The sequence below is a fragment of the Prionailurus bengalensis genome, chromosome D4, assembly GCF_016509475.1.
Source record: "Prionailurus bengalensis isolate Pbe53 chromosome D4, Fcat_Pben_1.1_paternal_pri, whole genome shotgun sequence".
Lineage (NCBI taxonomy): Eukaryota > Metazoa > Chordata > Mammalia > Carnivora > Felidae > Prionailurus > Prionailurus bengalensis.
Window position 1 is genome coordinate 61,375,218 of NC_057359.1, and position 27,731 is coordinate 61,402,948.

General features: G+C 50.3%; 1 protein-coding gene across 2 annotated transcripts in view; it reads left to right on the forward strand.

The window, feature by feature from the left end:
- COL15A1 (collagen type XV alpha 1 chain) overlaps positions 1-27,731 on the forward strand; it is a 108,712-nt gene that overhangs the window by 28,371 nt on the left and 52,610 nt on the right. Inside the window, exons 3-9 of one of the 2 annotated variants that reach the window (XM_043566328.1) lie at positions 10,436-10,983; positions 12,601-12,675; positions 14,205-14,285; positions 19,750-19,897; positions 23,809-23,918; positions 25,975-26,130; positions 27,198-27,350. In XM_043566328.1, coding sequence (XP_043422263.1) covers positions 10,436-10,983; positions 12,601-12,675; positions 14,205-14,285; positions 19,750-19,897; positions 23,809-23,918; positions 25,975-26,130; positions 27,198-27,350 — 1,271 coding nt within the window. The remainder of the gene's footprint in view (positions 1-10,435; positions 10,984-12,600; positions 12,676-14,204; positions 14,286-19,749; positions 19,898-23,808; positions 23,919-25,974; positions 26,131-27,197; positions 27,351-27,731) is intronic. The other variant, XM_043566329.1, reaches the window with a different exon arrangement.

Genomic DNA, 27,731 nt, shown 5'->3' on the forward strand with positions numbered 1-27,731 from the left:
CGGGACACCTTTGGCTTTCCCACCGGCAGTGTAGGAGGTAGGCATCTAATTTCTAGGTGTGGCTTGCCCACAGCAACCTGCGTGACCTCAGACCTGCTCTCTTGGGACCCTCCCGGACCTCTGACTCTGATTCTGGTTGTTGGGATCCCCGTTCTCCCTATTTCCCCAGGCCCAGGCAGTGTCCCTCACAGCTGTAGCCTGGGAAGCCTTCCTTGGGTTTCATGGAGGCGTCGTTCTCCATGTGGCCACCAGGGGCCGCTGCCATGCAGGATCCTGGGGTGTCCTCAGCCTCCCTCCCGGTCTGGCTTCTCTGCAGCCCTTGTTGACCTGGAGCCAGAGGAACGCTCCTTAGCTCCTTCCGGCCTTAAATGCTAACAAGCGCGAGCGCTGGGCTCAGGTCCCAGATGATCATCTGTGAGATGGAGCTTTGCGAAGCCAAATACAGTTCCCCAGGGAGGCAAGGCTCCAAAGCCCAGGCTTGTCCTAGGCACTGCTTCAGCACCCCACAGATGGAAGGGCTGAACCAGCCCATTGCACAGAAAGAGAAACTGAGGCTTGACGGTGGAAGAGAAATACCAGATGCCCTAGAGTCTGTGGCTTCGAGGAGGAGAGGGAAAGGTTCCTGTTCATCACCTCCTCTGGCCAGGTTGCTGTCATCTGTGTGGAAGGAAAACCTGAACCCTGCCCTGTTTGTTTCTTCATTGCTAGGAATCTGCCCTGGTTTCCATGGAAACCGGCTTTGGACCCCTGGGAGGAAAGTTGCACCCTGCAGTGACTGTTCAGATTTTCCTCTGCCTGGTCCATCTCTAAAGCTTTCTGATCCCTCCTCCTTGTGCCCTTGGGAGGGGCTGCCCAGAGCTGTTCTCAGGAGCCTGAGCCAAAGACTGGAGGAGAGAGAGGCCCCTGTGCATCTGTCTTTGCCCTTTCATCAGGCCACGGCACTGCCTGCCTGCTGTATGCCCTGATTTGAGTATTTAGAGGAGGGATTGATGCGTGTGGCTCTGTGTATAGGGTGAGAGTAGGGCTTGGTGTCTTGGAGTGCAGCTGAGCAAGCTTGGACGACTCAGCTGTGAGAAGATGGGAACTAGAAGGAACAGCATAAGCAGAGACAGAGAGAGGGGAAGAGACAATGAAGAAATGCAGCCAAGGTTCTCTTCAGTGTAATTTTGACTTGATCTTGAAGGCACTGGGGAGCCATTGAAGGCTTTGGGCTTGTAAGTAGCATCAATAGGTGACTGCTAACCAAGACACCTAGATCATGAGCTTCTGGGGCACCTGCACTCTAGATTCAGTGTCGTATCCCCCATGGCACACAGGCAGAAATTGGGGGCTTTATAAGTGTTATCAATTCATGAATTGGAAAAGTGTGTTGAAAAACCACCATTGGAGATGAAGCTATCCCTATGCATTGATGAAGGGAGAGATCAAGACTGAAGCCGGAATCAGCCCCAGGAGGTATTTTGAAGGCAGTGAAGATACCTAGAATACGTCAGAACAGCTCCGGCTCTGAGATCCCATCTCGTCTAACTCCTCGAAGTGCACATGGGAAAATGGCGGTCAGGAGGGAGAACAGCTTGCCCAGGAGAGCACAGGTGGAGTCAGTGGCAGAGCTGGCACTCAACTTATGAGTCCTGCCTCCCCCACCTGGGCCGTGTCTGTGCCCAGAGGGCTTCCTGGCCCCATGGACCTAACCCCATGGAAATGAGGCAGCGTGTGGGTCTCCAGGAGATGAAGGAGCAGTGAGGTCCTTGTTAGATGTGGAGCCTCAGTCTCATGTCACTGACCTTAACCAGGGCCTCGGACTCTGAACCTGGCACTTCCTGAGTGCTAAACATTTTAGGTGTATTAGTTCACTCAAGTGACACGGCTGTTTTATGAGATAGGTGTTATAATCTGTGGAGAAGTGCGGCCCCCTCCCACCAAGGGCCCGAAGCTCCTGAGGCCAGAGAGTTCCAGGATCGGCTCCCCCCTCCTCCACACCGCCACCTCCCTTCGCACTGCCCCCTCTGAACTTGAGCCCCCAGGATGGCGGGATGTCTTCCCACCAGCTGTGATCCCTACGCCCTCCCCGCTTCCCGCCCAGCACAGAGCCATCCCAGGACAAGCCTGTGGACCAAGTTGCTGGGCCTGTTTGTCTTGGCTCCCTGGCTTCTCTCTCCCCTCCCTGGTGGCCACCAGAGCAGGTGGCCCTCCCACCGAAGCCAAGGAAAAATGAGCCAGCAGGCCCAGCGCAGCCCTGAGCATGGGTCATTCTAGGCCAGGGGTCGCTCCCCACCACGCCATGCTGTGGGACGCTGTGTTTGGAGGGAGGTTGGGGTTGCTGAGAGCAGAGCTGGACTGACTCGGGCTTCCTGTAGATTGTAGCTTGGCTCTCTCTGTGGCCAACCCAGTGGAAACAAGGCCTGTCGCCAGGCCCCTGCACACTTGTCTTCCCTCACGCAGCTGGGACCTGGGCAGCAGGAGGGCAGGGGCGATTAGGAAGGGTTCCCATTGCACACTTTGCTTTTGGCTAAGCTTATACCTTTCAAATCAAATAGAATCCCTGGTTGCTACTGAGCATTTGCAACTCCCACCCTTCATTTTGTTGGATCACCACGTGTGAGAATGGCTGAATGTACCCACATCTCCGCTAAGTCATCCACCCAGAGGCTGCCCACTTGGTAAATGGCAAAGGCTGGATCTGAACCCAGCTCTGTCCAATGCCAGGAACTCTCCTCTGCAGGTGGCTTCCTCTGCCCACTCTCCAGCTGGCCAACCAACCGCCTGGGCCCGGAAGGGGCTGGGGCAGTGGGGCAGAATCACACCTCCCCTCTGTCCATCCTTGCTCGCTGCTCATCTGCTACTTCCTGGCTGTGGCTCATAGTCACGGAGCTCCCTACCTGACCATCCATTTTCCTGTTCATAAAGCAAGGAGGTTGGATGGATTTGTGATTTTTTTTTTTTTTTAAAGCAGGATTCTTTTGGGACTGAAGAATTTCCAGAGTGGCCACGTGGAAGCCTGGGCTGTACCAGCCATGGCAGCGCTGGGCTGGTTGAAACAGGCTTCCTGGCCTCTCTGCCTCTGCCTCCAGGTCTCCTGAACCCCCACCTGTCCCTGAAACCCTCAGGACACCATTTGGAAACAAGCCAGTGACTGGATGAGCGGCTCTGGCCCATTTACTCCCTGTGGAAGGACACATTGTCCAAACCTGGACCATCCCACCAGAAAGGGGTTTCTCTTCTTCTCAGTAGGGGGGAGATTAGAACAGGAGGAAGAGCTTTACACTGGGTCAGGGAAGAAGAAAGCACGGCTGTCAGCAGGGTGCATTTGGTTTTGTTTTGTTTTTATCTTTAAACCGTGGAGGGGAGAAAAGAAATCTCAGTGGGGTGTTTGCTTTCATTTCTATGTCTTTTCTTTTCACTCTTTCCCTTCCCCCTTTCTTTCGGTACAAAGACAGGCTGCATCTGAGGGAGGAAAAGCAAGAAGAAAAGGTTTTATAGTTTCTAAAAGGGGATGGAAGGAGTTAATGCCTTTACAATATGCAAATGTCTTTTTCACACCATGTATATGGTATAAAATTTCAAAAAGTACAAAAGAGTATCGAGAGAAAAGAAAGTGTGTTCTTATTCCCCACCCACCACCTCCCCTCCCTAGAGACAGTCTCTGGTCCTAGTTTCTTCTGTATCCTTCTAGAGATATTCTAATATATATTTTAAAATATATATATTTGTATGGGAAATATGTATTAATGTATGCATTTCCAACTGATAGTGATTCTGTTCTGCACCCCTTTTTGGGGGTCTGTTTTTACTTAATACATCTTGTTGATTATTTTGTATTGGTACCTAAGGAATCACCCTTTTCAAAGGCTGCATGGTGTATCAAAACTGGTGATGCCACCAAATATGGACAGTTAGATACATTTTAAACAATGCTGCCATGAACGTTCTTGTACGTGCTTTCTATTTCACATACGGAACTTCATCCGTTAAAAAAAAAAATCCATAGAAGTATAACTTCTGGATCAAGGAGTACATGTTTACTTTTCATTTTGATGAATATTGCCAGAGCGCCTCCCACAGACATCATATGCATTGATGGTCCCAGCGGCCCATCGAGGGTAGAGAGGTGGGGATGGCCCGTTCCCTTGCACCCTTGCCGACTCAGTGTTCTGACATTCTGATGTTTGCCAGTCTGAGAGGGAAAATGGTGTCTCTGCGTAGCCTTAACTTGTATTTCTCTCATTCTGAATGAGCGTGAGTGTCTTCTCAGAGGTTGAAGAGCCATTTTGTTTTTTCTTTTCTTTTCTTTTTTTTTTTTTTTTTTTTTTTTTTTTTACGGTGGCAAGAATTTCCTATTCTTTTCCCATCTTTCCACTTGGTTGTGGCTCTCCTGTGGATTCATCTGCTTTGTGTATTAGGTAACTAGTTTGTTGTCTGTGGCGTATGTGGCAAATATTTTTGTCCGGTTTGAGATTTTATTTGACATTGTGGGATTTTTTTTTTCCCTGTGCAGAACTTTAAGAATTTCTGTGCAGTTAAATTTAACCAGATTTATCAGCCTTTTCATTTACGCCTTCTGGGGTTTCTCCTACTTAAAATTAATTCCTGTTTTAATGCAAGTTGCAAACTGGAGAGGAAAAGCCTTGGATTGAGGATCAGATCTGAGTTCGTAGCCAACAATCTGTTCCCTCTTTTAACCCCAGTTTCACCTTTTTTAAATGAGGGGTTTGATTTTAGTCATGCAGTCATTTATTTGTTCATTCATTCATTCATTCATTCACTCATCAGAATTAGGCTGGATACTGGGAACACAGAGATGGATGGCGTGGTCCTTGTCCTCACTGTCTGATGGGGAGAGACAAGTGACCCACAGTGACATGCAGTGTGTTGAGAACTATGATGGGGGACCCCAGAGTGTGTTGAGAGGGCTTCTAATGCAACTTCCAGAGGGGAAGGGGAGGGTGTGGGTGCAGGAGGTGAGACAAGGGATTTCCGGGGAGGTGAGGCCAGGGCTGGGTCTTGCAGGATGAGAAAGAGTTCTCCTGGCACAAGAGCTGAGGGGGGTGAGGTGGTGTGGGTGGCCGAGGGAGAGGCGCTTGCTGTGGAGGGGAGGACCACAGCAGTGCGGGGCCCTCCAGGGCCTGTGTCAGGGCATGCTGGGGAGTAGGGAGCGTGGCTGCATCCAGACCACAGAGCCTTCTGGAGCCAGGAGGCAGCAGCCTGATTCTCACGCTGAGGGCCCTGGGTGGCCATAGTAGACTCTCGGCAGGGCACCAACATGATCACATTTGCTCTTTTGTTGAGGACGGGTCATTGTTTTCACTAAAATGTTGTGAAATATTTTCCAAGACGTGGTCTACAAAGATTACTACAATGAATACTTCTTTTGAATATTGCTTAGTTTAGGAAGTAAACATTATTGCTATAGCTGAAAAGCCCCACAGACTGCTCCCATATCGCATCTCCCTGCCTCCCCTAAATGTTGGTAAGAATATGCTGCTGGTGGGCATGTCAGACGGCACAGTGGCATCTTAAATGTTCTTGCCACACACACAACGATAGTTATGTGATGTTAATGGAGGTTTTAGCTAAAGCTAATAGATATACCTATATATACACGTATGTATATATTGCAACGTTTAAATGTATGAAATCAACACATTATAAATCTTAAGCTTACACAGTGTTATATGTGTCACTTATGTCCTAATTTTATTTATTTATTTATTTTTTTATTTTTTATTTTTTTAAATTTTTTTTTCAACGTTTATTTTTGGGACAGAGAGAGACAGAGCATGAACGGGGGAGGGGCAGAGAGAGAGGGAGACACAGAATCGGAAGCAGGCTCCAGGCTCTGAGCCATCAGCCCAGAGCCCGACGCGGGGCTCGAACTCACGGACCGCGAGATCGTGACCTGGCTGAAGTCGGACGCTTAACCGACTGCGCCACCCAGGCGCCCTGGTCCTAATTTTAAAAAGTAGCACTTCAAAGAACTTCAGAGGACATTTTAGCAGCATTCAGTGAAGTTGCAGGTGTACATCCCCATGTCACCCGATAATTCGGGTGGAATTGCCTGCACAGGTGAGCACGAGGAGATGTGTGGAAGGAAGTACATAGCAGTAAGTGTTTTGAAGAGTGATGAAAATCTCCCTTTCCATCAGCAGAAAAGTGAGCCACTCTGTATGGCTTGTTTATACCATAGAGTGCTGTTGTGAAAATATGAGATCCAGAGCCTCCTGCATCAACACAGATCAGTCTTAAAAATACAATGCTGAGGGGCACCTGGATGGTTCAGTTGGTTAAGCATCCAACTCTTGATGCTGGCTCAGGTCATGATCTAACGGTTTGTGAGATTGAGCTCCTCATTGGGCTCTCTGTTGACAGCGTGGAGCCTGCTTGGGATTCTCCCCCCGCCCCCGTCTCTCTGCCCCTCCCCTCCTCAAAATAAATAAATGAAACATTTAAAAAAATAACAATTTTTCATGGGGAAAAAAGTGTCAGAAAGCATACGTGCAGCATACCAACACTGACATGAGGTTTAGAGATGCGCACAGTGGTTCTGCATTCTGTCACAGACACATGCATGCTCACGTCGTAAACAAACAAAGACATGCATGGGAGTATACACACCACATCCCTCAGAGAGGCTGTCTTTGGGGCATGGCCAGCGGAATAGGATTGGAGAGTGGTGAGAGCTTCTGCTGAACCAATACTTTATCCCCCCCCCTCTTTTTTAACGTTTATTCGCTTTTGAGAGAGAGAGAGACAGAATGTGAGCAGGCAAGAGGCAGAGAGAGAGGGAGACACAGAACCCAAAGCAGGCTCTGGGCTCTGAGGTATCAGCACAGCGCCTGATGTGGGGCTCGAACCCACGAGCCGTGAGATCATGACCTGAGCCGAAAGTCGGCCCCCTAACTGATTGAACCACCCTGGTGCCCCTGAATCAGTACTTTCTTAAGCAGAGTGGTGGACACATGCCTGTTCCTCATAATATTCCTCAGAAATTGTTTTAATAATGTATTCTGTTCAACCCAGTCCTTCCCCTAATTATCATTTCAACATGTAATCAATATACACGTTTTTCATGAGATATTTTTCCTAAGACTTTTTTCCAAACTAAGTCTTTGAAATCTAGTTTGTATATTACACTGACGGCACAGGTCAGTTGCGATGACCTGTATTTCAGGTGCCGAACAGCCACACTTGTAATGGCTGCCATCTTGGACAGCGTGGGGTTCACACATCTCAGGTAGGGATCATATTGAGGGACCTCTGAGATTCCTTTCTGAACCTGAAAGTCAATGATGATGACGATGATGATGATGAGGGTGATAATTCCCACCATTGATTGAGCATGTGCCAGCACCTCATGCTATTTTCTTCAGTCCTTGCATACAGTTACTCCCTTTCGAAATGATGGCAAGACATTTGCAACCATGTGGGTGGAACTGGAGGGGATTATGCTAAGCGAAGTAAGTCAGTCAGAGAAATACAAATATATGACTTCACTCATATGAGGACTTCAAGACACAGAACAGGTGAACACAAGGGAAGGGAAGCAAAAATCATATAAAAACAGGGAGGGGGACAAAACCTAAGAGAACAAACAGAGGGTTACTGGAGGGACTGTGGGGGGGGTGTGGGCTAAATGGGAAAGGGGCATTAAGGAAGCCACTTGTGGGGATGAGCAGTGGGTGTTATACAGATGGGATGAATCACTGGAATCTACTCCTGAAATCATTATTGCACTCTATGCTAACTAACTTCGATGTAAATTAAAAATCAACAAATCAATAAATAATAAATAAAATGATGGCAAGACATAAAGGCACAAAATTAACCATTTTAACATTTAATATGTGTCTCATATTATTATTTACACTTTTTTGGTATGTCCTAACTATTCCCTAATAATTTTGTGACCCACGCGCACACACACGCAGGCTAGCTGCTGACTTTGTGCGGCCTTCTCTGGGGGTGCTGGGGGGTGGGGCACTGGAGTCAGGGCATCTCTTTCTCTCCCATCCTCCAGGGAAGTTTGGGTTTTCCTCGATCACCCAGAGCTTCAGTTGCACCGTCATGCTGCTAAAGGGTCATTGGCATGGCAGGCCAATTAGGTTGGGCTACCCACAGGCCCCTGGGACGGAGCACCGCCCCCCCACCCCCCACCCAGCTTATGAGACTGGGCAGTGAACCAACCTGAGGTCAGACCAGTCACGGCTTGAAAACACCTGCCACTTTTACTGTGTAACTCAGGGAGTCATTCCGTCTTCCCAAGCCTGGGTTCTTCATCTGTAGGGTGGGAGACTGGCAGTCCCTGGGGCTGCAGTGAGGACTAAGTAAAATCCCGTATGAAAAACCCGGTCGTTTTTATATTTGGTTTGGGGAGTTCAGGGGCACAGAGACAGGGTGTCCAGGCCACCCCCCCCCCCCCGCCCCATCTTGGCCTCCTTTTCTCCCTGTCAGCACAGTGGGGGCAATAACTCGGGCTTGCTGAGTGGATGTAATAAAAGGAAAGAGTAGTGAATGTTCAATGCATTGCCACCCTATTTACCAGGGTTACATGGATGGTGTTATTTCATCATTTTCGTGGGGCCCATATCGTTGAAGGAGACCCAGTCTTGGAGCCGTGAAATGACTCACCCAAGGTCACACAGCTGGTTGGTTGTCCAGACAGGGGCAAGGTGTAAACTGAAAGGCAGGCTTGATTCATCAGACAGGGCTTTACTCATGGCGCCCTTGAGTGGCTTGGGTCTTGTCTGGACACAAACCCAAGTCCCCCGTGGTCACTCAGGCTCTCAGGATCCTCTGGCTTTTGGCCGTAGCCCAGGCAGTCACCAGGTGTCTGCTTTGCCCCTTGGTCTCTGGGGAAGGACCCTGCTCCACTCTGACCCTCCCTCACTCCAGACCTCCTCATGGGGCTGAATCCTCAGGATCTGGCTTCACTTCTGAGGCCATAGGGTTCTGCATGTCCATTGTCCTGCCTGCAGGGGTCCTGTCCACCAGTCCCTGAGACCTGCCTTCCTGTCACACTGCTGGCATGGTGGGTATCCCCTCGGGAGCGGGTGCACATCCCTTCAAGCCAACCCAGAGTCTGCTCCCAGTGCACCAAGGCTCCTGAGCCTGGGGGCCTTTCCAGGCCGCCACAGTGCAGCCCTGCGGTATCAGTAAGAGCTCAGACTCTGGGGTCAGTTGCCCTGGCTTTGAACCCTGAGGGAACTTACCTTGGGCAAATTTCTTCACTTCTCTTGGAAGTAAAATGAGGTTAAGAGCGCCTACCCTCCCAGAGTTTTCATGAGGATTAAATGAACTGATGTGTGTGAAGAGTTCAGAGCAGGGTTGGGCACAGAATGAGAGCTCAGGGAATGTCCACGATAATGATGGTGATGATGATGATGATGATGATGATGTGAATTTCATTGCCCTGAGGTCTGGGAACACTTCGCTTTGTCCCTACTTGTCCCCCACACCCTGGGACACTTCAACAGTAGACCTCATTCTAAACAAACAAAACAAACTTACCCAGTTTTATTTTAAATTTTTTTTTCAACGTTTATTTTTGGGACAGAGAGAGACAGAGCATGAACGGGGGAGGGGCAGAGAGAGAGGGAGACACAGAATCGGAAACAGGCTCCAGGCTCTGAGCCATCAGCCCAGAGCCTGACACGGGGCTCGAACTCACGGACCGCGAGATCGTGACCTGGCTGAAGTCGGACGCTTAACCGACTGTGCCACCCAGGCGCCCCTAAACTTACCCAGTTTTATAGAAAGAAATGAGGAACAGTCTTTGAGTCGATGGGAGAACATCATATATTCTAGGAATATTCTACAAGATATTTTTCAAAGCTTTCCAAACTGTAGGTCAGGACCTTTTAGTGGTTAATGAAATCAATGTAGTGAGTCGTTGCCAGCATGCTTTTAAGAAAATAAAGGAGAAGAATTCTGAAACAGAGGAAAATATCAGAGTGCCTGGTGGGTATTAAAAATAAATAATATTGGGGCGCCTGAGCGGCTCAGTCAGTTGAGCTTCTGACTTTGGCTCAGGTCATGATCTCGCGGTCCGTGAGTTCGAGCCCTGTGTTGGGCTCTGTGCTGACAGCTCAGAGCCTGGAGCCTGCTTCAGATTCTGTGTCTCCCTCTCTCTCTGACCCTCCCCCGTTCATGCTCTGTCTCTCTCTGTCTCAAAAATAAACATTAAAAAAATTAAAAAAATAATATTTTCTGAAACATTGGTTTCGGTGTTACAGGTATATGTCTATTGATGGGGGAATATTGTGTTGCAGTGTAAATGCATTTCTTATTGTGGGTCATTGTCAAAAAAAGTTTGAAAGCCAGTAATTAAGGCACTACCGTGGGGTTCCAAGGAATCCCATTTCACTTGTGAGTTTTTATTTCATTTCCAAGCATGGTAGAATATATGTGTAAGGCATGGCCTCTGTCTCCTTCCCTGCAGAATTGGTTTCTTCGGGCCACCTGGACCTCACGGAGCTCATCGGTGTCCCCCTGCCCTCATCCGTGTCCTTTGTCACGGGCTATGGTGGCTTCCCAGCCTACAGCTTCGGGCCTGGTGCCAACGTCGGCCGCCCGGCCAGGACCCTCATCCCTCCCACCTTCTTCAGGGACTTTGCCATCACCGTCACGGTGAAGCCCAGCAGCGCCACAGGCGGTGTGCTCTTTGCTATCACGGATGCCTTCCAGAAGGTCATCTACCTGGGCCTGCGGCTCTCGGGTGTGGAGGATGGCCGCCAGCGGATCATCCTCTACTACACAGAGCCAGGCTCCCACGTGTCCCACGAGGCTGCTGCCTTCCTAGTGCCCGTGATGACCCACAGGTGGAACCGCTTTGCAGTGATTGTCCAGGGCGAGGAAGTGACCCTCTTCATGGACTGTGAGGAGCACAGCCACGTCCCCTTCCAGCGGTCCTCCCGGGCCTTGGCTTTCGAGCCCAGCGCGGGAATCTTCGTGGGCAATGCAGGAGCCACGGGGCTGGAGAGATTCACCGTGAGTCCAAGCCTCGCAGATCAGGGAGGCCAGTGGACACCACGCGATAAACATAAGCAACTATTCCTGTTAATTATTTTTAAAAATATTTGTTAATGTTTATTTCGAGAGAGAGAGAGAGATCGCAAATGGAGGGGCAGAGAAAGTGGAGAGAGAGAATCGCAAGCAGACCCTGCACTGTCAAGCGCAGAGCCTGATGTGGGGCTAGAACTCACGAAACTAAGAGATCATGACCTGTGTGGAGATAGAGTCTGACGCTTAACCAGCTGAGCCACCCAGGCACCCCCTCGTTATTGTCTTATCCTTACAGCCTCAAGGAGGCATGTGTGGGTGGTGTGGAGAGTCCTAGTCCTGGAACCCCAAACCTAGATTCCGGTGCTAAGTTTCCAATTTAGCCTGATGACTTCAGAGTGTGGATTCTCTGGGTTTTCTTATCTGTACACTAGGATAAGAAGACCTACACCATGGAGTTGTAGATTTAAGTGGGATAGCCTGAGTGGAAGCTCTTTGTGCATTTTTTAAAAATGTGTATTTATTTTATTTTTGAGAGAGAGAGAGAGAGAGAGAGAGAGAGACAGCATGAGCAGGGGAGGGGCAGAGAGAGAGGGAGACACAGAAGCTGAAGCAGGCTCCAGGCTCTGAGCCGTCAGCACAGAGCCCGATGTGGGGCTCAAACCCGCTAACAATGAGATCGTAATCTGAGCTGAAGTGGGATGCTTAACTGACTGAGCCATCCAAGTGCCCTCTTTGGGCATTTTTAAGGCATTAGAAAAAGAGGAAGGCTTATTATTCCTTCAGTGACTTTTCCTTTGGAGAGGGGCAGAGGTTACATTGAAGTAATTTCTGCAAAGGTGGAGTAAGCTAGAATGCCAGAGTGACAGGTCATTTCTCTCTCACCTTTTAGACAATGTGCCCTGAAAAAATAGAAAATTGACTTTCCTGTCAAAATGGGCTTTTATGAATAAGCCATTCTAAAGAAAATCCCTATGTTATCGTAGTCACGCATTTAGTCAGCACCCATGCTTCTGATACCTCACCTAACTGGTACAGGATGGTACCATGTGGCAGAGCTCAGGTATATTTGCAGTACGTGGGGACACAGTGAGTGAATCTTAAGAAGCTAAAACCCAATTACAATTTTTCAACACTGACTTTGGAAGCCTCATGGAGAATGAACTGTCAGGTGTGGAGAGAGGAGGCAGGAGTGGAGGCAGGAGGCTGGCCGGCCACTCTTCTTCCCAGGAGGCCTTCCAGCCAAGAAGCTTCAGCTCCAGGGGAGAGACACTCTGGGAGTGGGGAGACGTGCATCTTAGGGCCTGCCACGGACAGGTTGGGGATCTGGGGCCAGTTAGGAGGCTGCCGTGGCAGTCCGTGCTTGGAACCCAGTACTCCCCAGGGGCCTCCCCAGGTAGTGGAGCTCATATTACATTGGCCCAGGGAGAGTCCCCCTAAATGAGAGTGGGCCAAGTGGTGGCTCCACTGTCACGGCCACAGGCAGCACATTCTCGTACCCGTCCTTCCCCTTGGTCTTCTCCCTTACAGAACAATCGTGTTTCCCACTAGCGGTCACGCTGTAGATGTGCAAGTGGTGGCTTCTGACCCTCTGCTTTTCCCCAGGGCTCCATACAGCAGCTCACTGTCCACCCGGACCCCAGGACCCCTGAGGAGCTGTGTGAAGCCGATGAGTCCTCGGTGAGCCCCCACCCCCAGCAGCCAGTTGGCCAGGGAGGGTTGGGTGCCCAGGCAATTCCTCTTCCCCAACGTCATGGAGTCTCTAAAATCTCTCAACTTGTCAAGCGCTGCCTCAAGTCCTATTTTGGGCTTTTTGGCTTTTTTTTTTTTTTTAAAGTGCTTCAGCTATCTTATTTGTTGGGGGAGGGGAGATTGTGTTTCTTGTAAGGTGTTAGGCTCTTCTATGGCTGTGGCAGTCAGTGGCCTGGTTTCCAGACTTCCTGCCAGGAAAGGGTGTCAGGATTCTAAAATCAAAGTTAAAACTCTAAGACATGAGTGTAAATTCCTATAAAAACGAGCCTAAATTTAGCTTTTGTGCCTGGCAAATGAATCAGTTCCTAAGTTGGGGGTGGAATATGGTAGGCAGGGAAAAAAGATGGGCCCTTCCGCTCCTCCCACCTTCCCTTCTGTCCCTCCCCCTTTTCCCTCCCCCTTTGCCCATCCCCCCCCCCCCCCCACCTGTCCCTGCTAGGTGACAGTCCTGGGGGTGCTGGACATAAAGGGATACACTGGCACCTGTCTCTGTCCTCCAGCTGCTCACACACACTTACACGCTCCAATGCAGTGACAAAGCTGAGGGTGACTGGAACACCGGGGAGGTCCTCAAACCCAAGTTCTCTGGCTTGGGTGGGGGTGGGGGCACAAAGGTGAAAGAAGAGGAACCAGACTAGGTGAGGCGGGGGCTGATGCCTGGCCAATGACAAGGGAGTGTTAGCCAGATGAAGAAGAAAAGGCATTTCAGGCAGAAGCCATAGCCTGCTGCAAAAAGAGGCAAACAAAGCATTCTTAGAACTTTGGGTGCTGTCAACCCCAAAGCAAAGCATAAGTTGATTTCATTCATTTAGAAACAAAGCAGAAAAGCCCTTTGGAGGTAGAATTTGGCTCTGTAAGAATGTCTGCACTCCCTGAGGCCACGATCCTGGCCTGACATTCAGATAAAGCAGGGAGCAGGGAAACCTTATGTATATTCATTCCTTTCTCTGCAGTGCTGTGAGTACTGGAAAAGTAGAAGCAACCCCAGAGTCCAAGAATAAGGCATTATTTACAAAATGATGGCCCCCAGGCCCTTTGGCTGACATTAGAAGGCTAATTAGGAAGAAGAGGTAGCAACAGGAAGACATTCTCTGTTACTGTTCTCCACTGTGTAATTCCGTGATTCTGGTGACAGCCACGCAAGTGGGAGGGGCTTTGGCAGGGATTGAAGGGACCTGGACAAAACCAAAGTAGGTATTTAGAGACTGTCCATTGATTGTAGCTTTTTGTTTGCGTGAGCAATAAAATGTGGAAGGAACAGCAAAAAGAGCCAAGCCTGTGCACTGTACACATTCTCTCTCAGTTCCGCTCTTTCTGTCTCTTTTTCCCTCTTATGCGCGTGCACACACACACACACACACACACACACACACAGTTTCTCCAAAGGAGTCATCTTATGTGACTTTCCCACTTGTCAACTGCTCCCCCTGTGCCCGGCATGTTTTATCTCCATACAGGGGTCGGGAGAGACCAGCGGGCTTCAGGAGACAGAGGGAGTGGCCGAGATCTTAGAAGCTGTCACCTACACTCAAGCCCCGGTGAGTACTGGCTGGTAAGCCATACCTTCTCTGTCAGCTTTTAGAGGCTGAGTGCCCAGAGCCTTAGGTCTGACATCTCTGTTCTTAGATCTGTGACTTCCATTGTCGGCTCATCTGGGCAGGTTGGGAAAGTCCTGGCTGAGGGCATTTTGCCAGATCTCCAGTGCACTGGAATGCCAGTTGTCTCCCGGCCACCTTGTGCTGTGGCCACAAGAGGACTGTCCAAAGGCAGATATTGTGTCCTACTGCCTCCAAGCTCTGTGAACTTAGCAAACACATTCAACCTCTCTGAGCCTCAGCTCCTCTTCCATACAGTAATAATCAGAGTCCTAGCTCCTGGGGTTGATGTGAAGGCCAGATGATGCAGTGCAGGGCCGGGTCTCAACCCAGTGTCTGGCATGAGGGAAGTGGCCCTGAATGGGAGATGATGTAGCATTTGCTCCAGGCACTGGGCTGTGAGAAAGAAGTCAGGGCTGCCACTCCTGTGAGATGTAGAGTCTTTTCAGGAGCTCCCGTCTGGCCCCATGGGAAAGGCAGCCATCCTCCCAGTGGTTGGGGCCTCCTCCCTCCTGGGAATCCACCCTGTGGCCTAGACAAGGAAGTGGTTTTGAAAGCACTGAGTCAGACTGTGGAGACAGCGGGAGCCCATTTTTAATGAAAACAGCCAACAGCGTCTGAGTCATTGAACACAGAGGCCCGGTAATCTGGCACATTCTATAGAGTCATCTCTGATAAAGGAAAAGAAGGAGGTAGAAATAAGGCAGAGGCTATAAATTATAGATTATAGACCTGTGGGAACAGAGGTTTGGGTAGGGCAGAATAGAATTGTAATCTGTTAGTGCTCTTTCTGTAGAGAGGTATATGGAAAACTACCCTTTGCAGGGCAAACTGAGACCCAGGCAGGGGAAGAGACTGGCCCTTGGGTACCTGGGGAGAGCTGAAGCTAGAGCACAGGTCCCCTGATGCCCCATCCAGGGTTCAGGCCACAACCCTGTGCTTCTGGCCTGGGCAGCAGTGCAGAGGTTTATCCCCAGGACCACAGCCGGTGCGAGGGCAGCTGAGATGGAAGAGGCAAAGGTCCAAGGTGGGCTAGGTGGCAGTGGGGAAGGTGGCTGGTCTGGGCAGTGTTGGAACCCTGTGTGCCACGGCTCTTGGGCGCCCTGTTGGCATGTCCAGGGCACATGCAGCAGGGCACAGAGTGGTGGTCCTTTGGGCCTTCTGGCCTGATGTGGTGGTACCCCCAGTGCACCAGTTCACAGGTAGGAGTGAGGCCAACTCAGGCAGAGATGCCAGTAACCCACGGTGGCCCTGCGGGAGGGACAGGAAAGGGGAGTGAGGTTTGAGAGCATGAGATGATCGTGGTGACGGGGACTGGTCAGGGAGGGCTTTCTGGTAGAGGAGGCATTGGAGCCAGGCAGCTCTCAACAGGGGTAGAGACAGAGAGGGGATGGAAGAGAACCAGGATTTCCCCATACCTACCATGGCTCTGCTGCTTTTGTATACATGACTTAATGTAATCCTTACAACAACTGTGTAAGGGAGCTGACAGCAGACACTTGGGGAACAGGGTGGCTTTGCTAGGGTCATGCAGTGGTGAAGTCAGAACCTGGGACCACAGTACTGCATGTGGGGGCACACCGCAGCTGGGAGGAAGTGTCCGGATAAAAGTGATTTGATGGACTCTTGTTCCTAGATTTCCCAACCCCACTCTCCCCAGTGGTTTTAAGAGAACTGGTGCATACCAGAGTTTCACCAGGTGTGGTTTAGCTCTGCCGCTTGCTGGTTATTGACCTTGAATCAGGAACTTTTTCCCACTCAGTTGAGATGGAGCATGCCTACTTCATAGGCTAGCGCGACTTACATGACCCTCGTGAAACCTGGGTGGGACTCAGCACATGACAGCCCTCAGTTTATGGCGGTGGCTGTCATTAGTCCTGACTGATAGGCTTATTGTGCCAGAGTGCCCTGTTCCCCTGGGGGTCCCCTTCCCACCACCTGCTTCCTGCCTGGCTGGTGACTGGGGCTGCCGGAGCATGCCAAAACCCTGTGGCTGTCCTCAGTCCTTAACAGAATTCTCTGTGGGCTGTGGGCCCTGATGCTAACTTGCCTGTTCCTGGTATCAGAATCCCTTTCGCAGGTACCTGCACAGCATTCACTTCCTTTGCCATTTGCAGGGCGGTGTTTTTCCATTAATTCTTCAGAGGAGGCACTGAGGCACAGAGGGGTGAAGAGCTTTGTCCCCAGGGCTGCCTGGCTTGGAGGGGGACAGAGCCAGGTCTCCAGCTTGGGTCCAGATCCTAGAGCTCCGTCAGTAATGTCACCATCTCCTGGAAAAGGCTCTGTGGCTCCCTCTATGCCCACCCCACCCCCCCCCCCCCGCCACCCCAGGACAGGGAGTTTCCCTCTTCTCTCAGACGTTCCCCTCCCGTCTCTGGCTTCTCTCTTGGAATGAATCTCACTTTCCTGTCCTTACCCTTTCCAATCTGCCACCCTGCAAGACACAAGCCATGACCAGCGAACTGAATCATGGACTGCCTAAGCAGTTAGGGACTTAAAAAGCCAGCCCTCCTCACCTCTTTCCCCATTTAGGGCAGGAGTCCCTGCTACCCCGTTCTTCCCCCCTGCTACGTCAGCTTCTGTTGACACACCTTTCCATTTCTGGAAAGTTCTATCATGCCTAGTTAGAATTAATGTCCCCACGGTTCTCAGCTCTGGCTGTGCATCAGAATCACGTGTGTGTCTTGGCAGGTGGTGGGGGGGCCGTGGTGGGGGGACAGTTGCTGCCTACTTGGACATTCGGATTCTGGGGGAGTGAGGCCCACCAAAGTGTAAAAGCACTGCAGGTGATTCTGATCCACAGCCAGGACCTCTTTTCCAGCCACACCCAAATGCTCACAGTTTCCCAGACTCTATACATTGCATCCCTTCATCCAGGCCCCAGTGGTCTGCTTGCCTAGAGGGCCCTTCCCCCGCCCTCCCCTCCCCCGCCCCACCTGGCCAATTCCTACTTTTCCTTCAGGATCCAGTCCACAGCCCCTCATCGGAGCTTCCCTCCTGCACTTGGCTCTCACTTCTGCTGTCCCACGTGTCACAGTCAACCACACTGTGTCTGGGTCTGGGTCTCCCCATAGTCCAATAATTGAAGGGCAGACGCTCTGCCTTATTTCTTCATTTCTCTATCCCCCGGGATCACCTAAGGATCTGGCGCACAGTAGAGCCTCAGGAAATATGTGTGGAATGAGTAACTCTGTTGTTGAGAGAGAGGCCCAACAAATCTCTACACTTTTAATACAAAGTCTGTACACCCGACAGCCCCGTTGTGTCATAGACCACGCTGGATCCACATTCACGCTAGCCCCTGAAAACCACAGCCACCTGCTGGAGGCAGGACAGCTGCCCTAACCACCGAGGGTCGGCTTACCAGAGTCACGCTCTGCTTTGAACAGGGCATTGTAGCTGACTTCTTGGGAGTGTGACAAAAGAGGGTTTGGGCTTGACAGGCTGGAGTCAGGGATTTCATACAACAGAACCTTTGCCATCCTGAGTAACAGAACTCAGCCCGTTGTTCCCTTGCTATCCTGTTTCTCATACCCCCACCTGCCTGCCTTGTCCCAAAGCTCAGGTCCCCTACAGGACACCATCAGAGAAGCACTGCAGGGTGCCGCATGCTCCTGGAAGGGAGAGGAGAGGAAGTGCCCGGGGCAGGGCCCTTACCACCCTGCTGGGTCACCACCGCAGCTGGGGAAGTGTGGGGAAGACCACTTGGGAGTTCTCCACAGCCTTCCTGCGGTGGCACCTACTCTCTGCTGCCACCCCCCACCCTGGTCCTGCCTCACTGGGCCTCTGTAGTGCAGCCTCCCGGTCTCTTGGCCTAAACCTCAACTCTTTCAACCCTCAGATCCACGCTCCAGTTGGTGTCAGGGTGAACTCCCCACAGCACAACACTTCTCTTGAGCCTGATATCCCATGAAGGCCCCAGGTCCAAGGCCAAACTTCTCACCAAAGGGCCGGCCTCCCCGCTCTCTGCCTCTCCTGGCTCCGACCCCCTGCTTCCCTCCTCCAATCCTTGAACCCTCACCAGGCGCAGGTTGCTGTATCCTTTCTTACCCAGCACCTCCCTCCTTCCCTGGCTGCTGAAATTCTCCTCATTCTTCAACGCCCAACTTCTTGGAGGTTTCCATTCCTGCTTCTACCCTGAAGAGTTTACACTACAGTAACCTAGATTTTGTTTTTCAATACATATATAGTCCATAATCGTTACTGAAAAAACTGCCAATTGCAGATGAGCAAAGCAGATAAAAAAATCACCTCTAATACCAACACCCGGAGAAAAGCACTATTGAGGTGCTGTCCTTTCTCAAAATTTAAAATTCTGGTGATGTTGATAATAGCTGCCATAGATGGGTTCATACTATGGGCCTGGCTCAGTGCTGAGCATCTCCATGCATTTTCTACCCTGAGAGTATTACTGTTGTCCCGTTTTACAGAAGAGTGAAGTTACATGACTTGCCTGACAAAATGTGGCCAGTAAGTGGAGAGCAGAGATTTGACCTAGATTTGACTGTAAGAACCGAACCATTAAATCCCAAGTTATGGTGCCCATAAGAATCCCCTTTGTTCTGATGGACCGGAGATCCACTGTTTGTACACTGGATTTTGGCACTAAGGAAGTAACCTTCTATTACTAGTCAGGATAGGCAAGTCATGTGACCATTAACAAATCAGCCCTAATACCTCAGTGGCTGAATTTTCTTATTCATACCACGGGTCCAACACCAGTCAGCAGGATCCTTCCATTCACCACCCTCAACCACTTGAACTGAGAAAGGGATGAGGCTGGGTCTAGGGATCCTGGATCTTGGGATGATATCATGACATTCATGGCCCCCCATCACCATTTCCATCCAGATCTTGAAGATGCTCTGTGTTTCCAACTGTTGGGGGCTTTTGTCTGTTTGTTTTTCTCTACTTGGTAAGGTTAGTCTAGACACTGTCTGACTTTGGAAAAGCAACACAGACCCTAAAGTTTCCTTGGAAGGAAATCACACTCATCTTCTAGTTCATAGGTGTTCAGGACACATCTGGGAGTGGATTTATATGGTGCTCACTGAGTGCAGCCTGGTTCATTCATTTGTTTACTCATTCATTCCCTCATCTAACAGAGCTTTATTGGGCACCTCCTCGGTGCTGGCCTAGGGCGCAGGGTCCTTGTGCTGGAGCTTCAGCCAAGATGAGCAGAACCTCTCTGTAAATGGAACAGAACTCAATTCCCCCAGCACATACCTTTTTCAGGCCCTGGGAGGTTCAGTAGTTGCCTATGTACATGGCAGGCGGGTCCAGCCATTTTTCTGGATTAGTTCAGCACCTTGTGGGTATGTTATTTTCTTCAATGATAATCACTGCTGTTTTTTTTCTGCTTTCCTCCCAAGTAAATCCTTTTGGGTCTCATTTTTCCTCCCTTCAGTCTAAAGAAGCAAAAGTGGAACCCATAAACACACCTCCGACTCCATCCACTCCTTCTGATGATGGGGAGCTTTCCGGAGAGCCTGTACCTGAGGGGACTCCAGAAACCACCAACTTGAGTGTCATCCTGCACAGCAGCCCTGAGCAAGGCAAGTCCCTGATATGCCTTCATATACAGTGGTCTTTTAGTAAGTGGTTACTGTGTACCCAACCTGGGTGATGTATGCAACGTAGAGCATCTCATTTAACTTTCCCCTCTGTCCTTTGAGGAGGGAATGCTAACCATCCTCATTTTATAGACAAGACGGGGAGATCAAGTCAGGTTGGGTTACCTAGCTGAGGCTCTTTGGCTTGTAAATGGCATGGCTGTGTTTGAACTTGGATACTTTAAATTTTTTTTTTAACTTTTATTTATTTTTGAGACAGAGAGAGACAGAGCATGAACGGGGGAGGGTCAGAGAGAGGGAGACACAGAATCTGAAACAGCCTCCAGGCTCTGAGCTGTCAGCACAGAGCCCGACGCGGGGCTCGAACTCACGGACCACAAAATCATGACCTGAGCCGAAGTCGGCCGCTTAACCGACTGGGCCACCTGGGCGTCCCTGAACTTGGATACTTGAACTTTTAACTCCCAGACTCCAGTAGGGACTGAGTTCCAACAGAAAAGCTTACAATAATTATTGCTGCATAATAAATACCTACTGTGTGCCAAGTATTTACATACTTTACCTCCAATCCTGATAATACATCTCCCAGATGGTATTATTGGCCGGGATTTTATGGGTGGGAAAACCAATGCTTGAAAGGTAAGTGACATGCTCACAGTCACACAACTAGGGAGGGTTGGGACCGACCCAGTGCTCAGGCCTGACTCCAGAATCCCCACCCTTTCCAGCTTCGGCCACCAACTCTTGACTCTCAGAGGATAGGATCGAGTCATCTAAACTCCTACATGGCTCACGTGGGAAACTGGTGGCCAGAGAGGGGCAGGTGCCCAGCAGGTCAGCGGCAGGCCCTGGGGGAGGTGCTGGCCTCCTGGCTCCCCATCCAGGGCTCTCACTCCTAACTCCTATTCCACGAGCTGTGCAGAGGACACTGGCCAAAACCCAAGATCTGATGTGATCCCCCGGGCAGCAGCTTGACATGTCCCAAGGTCTGAGATTGGTCTGTGCTTTCAGCCTTTTATCAGAGGGGTGGCCATTCCATTGAAGGTACTGCCCGTGCCAGAGCACCAAAATGCAGGGCAGAAAAAAAGGGCCCAAAACCACTCAGACTACCTGGAGGAGGGATTGGTTGGGCATATTGTGTTCCATTCATATGTACAGCCCTGAAATTGGTGATGCAGAAGATTCAGTCCCAGGGACGTGCTCATGGTATACTCCATGAAAAAAAAAGCAGATTTCAAAACTATATGTGTGCTGTAACCCTAATTTTGGATATGTTATTTATATCTACTTGGATATAGCCATGTGGAGCAGTATATATGTGTGTGTGTTAGAATAACATACAACAAAATGTTATAGGTCATTATCTGGGTGGAAGGATTGTGGGTGGCTGTTCTTTCCTCTTTTTACTTCTGTGTTTGACAGGTCTTCTGCAGTCATACGTGTCATTATTCCTTTTACCTCTGCCATCAGTAAATGAGCGTTACTTTAAAAATGAAATTGGGAGGCGCCTGGGTGGCGCAGTGAGTTAAGCATCTGACTTTGGCTCAGGTCATGATCTTGATGCTCGTGGGTTCGAGCCCCGCTTCGGGCTCTGTGCTGACAGCTCAGAGCCTGGAGCCTGCTTTGGGTTCTGTGTCTCCCTCTCTCTCTGCCCCTCCCCCTATCATGCTCTGTCTCTCTGTGTCTCAAAAATAAATAAAAACATTAAAAAACAATTTAAAAAATAAGAACTAAATTGGGAAGTCTATGGATGAGAGACGGTATACAGTACCGATTAGGAAAAAATTTGTATAATTATTTAACAAAGTCATAATACAATCACTGAGTCAGGGTGTAGCCGTGGAAAGAGTCGGGACAGAGCAGACACTTTGGACGGAAGCCCTGCTCAGCCACCTATTTGCTGTTGGGCCTGGGGCATGTTGCTTAACACTTCCAAGCTTTGGATTCTTTAACTGCCCGCTGGGAGTGTTCCTAATCCCTGCCTCCCCAGGTAGATTAGAGGATTGAACTCAGCCAGGGATGTGGAAGTGGTTTATGAATTGCAAGTGCTGTCCTCCTGGGCAGAATTAGGATCTCTGAGGAGGGGCAAGGAAGTGTGGGGGGCTTCAGGGCTGGGACCAGGGCCTCTCCTAGACTGAGGGGTGAGTGCAAAGGCGGTGGGAGCCAAATGCAGACTGGGACGCAGGTCCAAGCACAGCTCATCTGTTCCCTGTGATCAGCCAGTCTCCTTAACTGGCCGAGAAAAGGCCAAACGGAAACCACGGAACTTGCTGAAGTGTTTCTGTTCTGCTGGTTGGGTGGACAGCCCAGATGGTGAGGAGAAAGAGGCCTGAACCCTGAGCCCTCTCCCTGGCTGCAAAAAGCCACCTAGTAGTTTTATTCTAAGCTTTTCTGACACCATCTTGACCCATGGCACCCCCATTCCCCACCCTCCAAAGAGTGGGGACTCAAAGGCATGGGATCTGGCCTGCTGCTTGCACAGCACCCCCTGGTGGCCAGAGCCGGGAGGACGAGAGAGAGAGTGGTGATGTGTGCTGACAATACATAGGTCAGTTCTTACCGTGGGACATGCGTGAGCACACCGTGTGTGCAGATGGCCTGGCATGGGGACAGGCCGACCTGGTTTCAGGGCCCCTCCCAGTCACTTACTTTCTGTGGGACCCTTTTCCTCTTCAGCAAAGTGGGGTTAATAATAATAAGGTGCTAACGTGCAGATCAGAGCAGCACACCTATGCCATGAGGAGATGGTGGGGAGACTGAAAACGTGAGATTCCTGTCCTGGCTCTGTCCCTGAAGCTGCCAAGTGGTGGGAAGGTCCTTGTAGGTAGGACGGATAGGCTAGTGGCAGAATGAAATGAGACACTGCGTGGGACATAACAGGCGTGTATTCATATTAGTGTAATTTGTTTTTCTTTGCTTTAGGACTCCATTTGTTTTTTATTTTTATTTTTATTTTTTAATGTTTATTTATTTTTGAGACAGAGAGAGACGTAGCATGAACAGGGGAGGGTCAGAGAGAGAGGGAGACACAGAATCTGAAACAGGCTCTGGGCTCCGGGCTCCAAGCTGTCAGCACAGAGCCCGATGCGGGGCTCGAACCCACGGACCACGAGATCATGACCTGGGCCGAAGTCAGATGCTCAACCGACTGAGCCACCCAGGCGCCCCTCCACTTGTTTTTTAAATTGCAAAAGAGATATGTGCTTGTGCTAACAGTTCAATCAGTGCAGAGTTGTATGAATCCCCCAAGATAGTAGTTTCCTTTCCTATCCTCTGGTGGAAACCAATATTAAGCATTGTGGGTTAGCCAACTGTGTGTGGCATGTCTGCACACACACACACACACGTATCTGTATATTACACACATTATTTAATAATTGCATTAAATATATAATGATGATTATATGTATAATGATAATAACACAAGTAAACTCATATAGTTTTTTTTTCCCTTTACCCATATAGAACCACTGACAGTGAACATTTATCAATTGCTAACTATATTGAGGGGCTGTCCTCAATGCTCTTTCTGCATTAATGCATTTAATCCTTATAAGCACATAGTCTTCAGAACAACCTTGTGAAATAGGAATTGTTATTTCCGATTTGTGGATGAGGATCCTGAGACACAGGTTAAACGACTCGCCACGGGTCACGTTTCTAGTAAGTGGCAAAACGGGGTTCCCACTCCGCAGCTGGTGCCAGAACCCGTGATCAAAGCACGGTGTAAAATTGCCCCTCAACATCTGTTTTTCTGCAACTTGTTTTTATTTCTTCTTAATCCTTAATCCTGTATTATGGACATTTTTTCAAGTCAGTAGATAAAGAGATACTTCATTTTTTTCCAAGATTGCAAAGTGCAGTTGTTAATTGCAGAATGCCTGCTTCCTTAGGGTCTGGTGAGATCCTGAACGACACACTGGAGGGAGTTCATACTGTGGACGGTGCCCCCGTTACAGACGTTGGCTCGGGGGATGGGACCCTCATCCATGTCACTGAAGAGGTGAGTGAATAGTTCATTTCATTTGCTAAGTCAGTAGTAAGTTTGCTTGTTTCAGACCTGCTGGTGGCTTGCCTTGGGCACCATAAAGAAGGAGGAGGGTTTTAGTTGGATGTCATGGGGACTGCCTCCCTCCTGCTGCTACAGAGGAGGGCAGACTCGGGGCCCCAGAGGCTAACCAGGGATGCACCAAGACGGGAGAGGTGCAGCAGAAGCCTGTCCTCACATCTGCATGGCGCTGAGCACCGGGTCCTCCCTACGGTACCCACCTCCCTCCTGCTCATTTCTGAAGATAAACAGCCTTATCCACCCTTTGAGCCCCTTTAAGACAGAATCCGATCGACTGCACATGTGTCCACCCCATTGTTGTGTACTCGGCTTTTATACTCGCAAAGCCGGTTTTCTAAAAGCTAGATACAGTAAGGTGCGAAAGTAAAGCACGTGTGTTTTTCTCACAGCCGGCTCTGCTGAAAACCCACGGGTCAGCTCATTCTTTCTGCTCTCCTGGGATGAAACTCAGACACTTCTCCTGCTCTCTCAGTCACTATCTGATAATAACCTATTTTCACAGCTATTTCCAAAGTTCAGTCCAGCAAAATACCAAAATTCAGTTCCTTTGTCTCCCAAATCCCAAAGAACACGTATCCAGCTCACCAAATGATTTGTAGTGGGGCAAAGGGAGGGGAAAGTCCCAGCACACTGACAATTCTCTCCAAAGGAATTTTTTACCTTTTCCTATATAGCCCAGAGGCAGGTAGTAGGCCTACCCTGACGAACGGATTTCCTTTCCTTGTCTCTTAGCCCGTCCCACACAAGTGGTCTGCTTGCTTCTTCCAGCTCATGGAAGTGTACTTAATTGTACAATGAATTAGTTGTTTTTTTAAAATTTTACTTATTTATTTTGAGAGAGAGAGAGTGCTTGTGAGTGAGGGAGGGGCAGAGAGAGAGAGAGAGAGAGAGAATCCCAAGTAGTCTCCATGCTGTCAGTGGAGAGCCTGATGCAGGGCTCAAACTCATGAACTGTGAGATCATGACCTGAGTCAAAAAAGTCAGATGCTCACCCAACTGAGTCACCCAAGCACCCCAGTGAATTAATTGTTCCTAATTGTACTTTATCGTAAAGGCCTTTGGGACTCCAGCTAAATTTGAAGCAGAAAGAGTCTCATTTTGAAAATCTGTGACATTATTTTTTCTCTCTTTTTTGGGGAGGACAGTAATTCTGCAAGGAATTCATGCTGTAGGAAAAAAGGGTTCTGTGGTCAAATATGCTTGCGAAATACTCTGTTATGTAGTATATAGCATGTCTTACAGATTCCTTATAAGTCTTGCAGCAAGGAAATCTAACTTTGATCAGCTTAGTGTTTTTAGTGTATAAAAGAACTACTTTTTGCAAAACAAAACAAAATTACACAGAATAACCTGTGTCCCTCCCCCAAGTTTAAAAGAAAAAAAAAAAAAACCTTTGGAAACTGAGATAAAACCTAGTTTTAAAACCTAGCCAAAATTGCTGTTGCTATTTTGTGCATCTGCTGTGTAACCTCTGGAGAAGGGTATGCATTTCCCAGGGAAACTGAGTCATGGGGGGGGGGAAGCATGGAGTTCAGTCTGGAGAAGGCTGGGGAGGTCAGAGCTGCTGCCCACACATCTCTGAAGCACTGTCAGGGGCAAAGACATTTACTTGTTCTTACAGTTTCTGGATGGGCACATAGGGGAGGTCACAGGGAGGCAGATGCTTCTAGATAGAAGTGTTTAGAGCTGGAGCAGGGCTGGCTCAGGAGACAGCCATCACTGGTCACTGGCATGTGCAAACAGATGCTTGGAATCAACCAGCAGATACAGTCATTGTGTAGTCTCTCCTGTCCCTGGGATTCTGGGATTCTGGGACTGTCATGGGGCTGCAGTGAAGTCGAAGATAAGAAAAGTGCTTTGAGAAAAAGAAGCTAGAGAAAGGCAAGCTGATAGAGAGAGGGGTGTGGGCAGTCTGTTCTCTCCAGCCACAGGCTCGTTGATCAGGGCCACGGACTCAGTGATGTGGTCCCTCGCGATGCTTTTGTTCCAGAGTGTGCACACTGAAGAAGGTTTGGCAGCCACAGCAGCGGCCGGGGAGGCGGAGGTGCCCATCAGCACCGCTGGGGAAGCGGAGGCCAGCAGTGCACCCACCAGGGGGCCAGCCCTGTCCTTGTCCACTGAGGACATGGGGGAAGGGGTCACTCCAGTGAGTAGCTCAGAGTCCATTCTCCATCTCACCTGTTTCTGAGGGGTCGTGGGTATCTCTGTGGGAGGAGTCACTGGGTTTCCTTACCAGTCTGCAGAATTCAGAATGACAGCCTTGTGGGATCAGGTCTGAATAGACATGGATTCGGAGGCTGAGGCATCTGTTGACTCATCTGGATGTTTGTGGAGTGATGTGTTGTGCTGTGCACAGGTGCATAAGATAGACCAGTTCTTGGGAACAGAGTGGTAAGAGGTGCAATAGGCGAAGCACCAAAAGGGGCCGAGAGCCCAGATTTGGGGTCCTGCAAGCCTTCCTGGAGAAAGGATGCTGAAGGTAAGACCATGAGGACACCTAGAAGGAGCCTGGCAGATGGGAGTGAGACAGGTGTTCCAGGAGGAACGCCAGCAGGAACAGAGCCCTGGAGGCGTTAACAAGAACATGCAAAGAGGTCCCGTGTGAGCAAGGGGAGGTAGGGAATGTGGCTGGAGAGGCCTCTGAGACCTGAGAGCCGCGAGTCGGAGCTGGAGCATGTTCAGAAGTGGGGAATCACTGAAGGGCTAATGGCCTAGTCGGAGTAGGATTTAGAAAGTGGAGAAGGGGTGGGAGAAGCAAGCCTGGGGTCTGTGTTGTGGTCTAGGCAAGGGGCTGGGATCAGAGATCAGAGGAAGTGGTCAGTGAGGCCAGCTCACTCCTCTAACGAGAAGGAAAGCTGGGTTTTGCTCCAGCACCATGACTTGGGCATCGGCGAAGGCCCCCCTCCTAGGAGGAGCGAAGACGGTAGGGACCGTGGTGGGTGGCCCTGAGGGTGATGGGGAGGAGCGGGGTGAGCCACACGGGGGGCATGCTGTCCAGGGACTCCTGCCTTGAGTGGTGTGTGAGGTGTGGGTTTCTGCGTGGGTGCCACATTCGAGGCAGCGGTGTGGGATGAGGTCTCAGATATACAAGTGCTTTGAAGGCGAGGAGGCAACAGGGTGCAGGTGCCCGACGGGCCTCGGCTGTCTGCCGCCTGTAGCCAAGCCGACCACAGTAGATTGCTGCTAGGTCCCTCATGATGCCTTTCCATTCAGGGTGCAGATGCTGAAGAAGGCTCGGCAGCCACAGCAGCTGAAGAGGCCGAGGTGCCCGTCAGCACGGCTGGGGAAGTGGAGGCCGGCAGCGTGCCCACGGCGGGGGTGACCCTCTCCGTGTCCACCCAGGGCCTAGGGGAACGGGTGACACTGGTAAGGAGTGCAAAGTGCTGCAAGGTTGAAGTTGCCGCTGGGAGCAGGTCCCGGCCTTCATGCTGTTCCACACACCTCAAGGAGCCTGGATGGGACACTTCTCTGAAGGGGAGTCGGCCTAGGCCTGGGTACATGTGCGGTGGAGCCCTGTTGGCCTGGGGACCGCGCACGCTGGCAGTCCCAGCAGGCCGGTGGGGAGTGAGGCTGGGGACAGGTGGAGAGCCAGCGGCGGGGGGCAGTCCCAGGGGCCCATTACCCACCACCCCCACCAGCAGTGGGGCAGGAGCTGGGGCGTGAGTGGAAGAGGTGATGACGGCACAGCCACGGCCTGTTTCTGGGCACAAATGCGGGCTATCAGAGGGTAGAGGAAGGTCAGGGTCC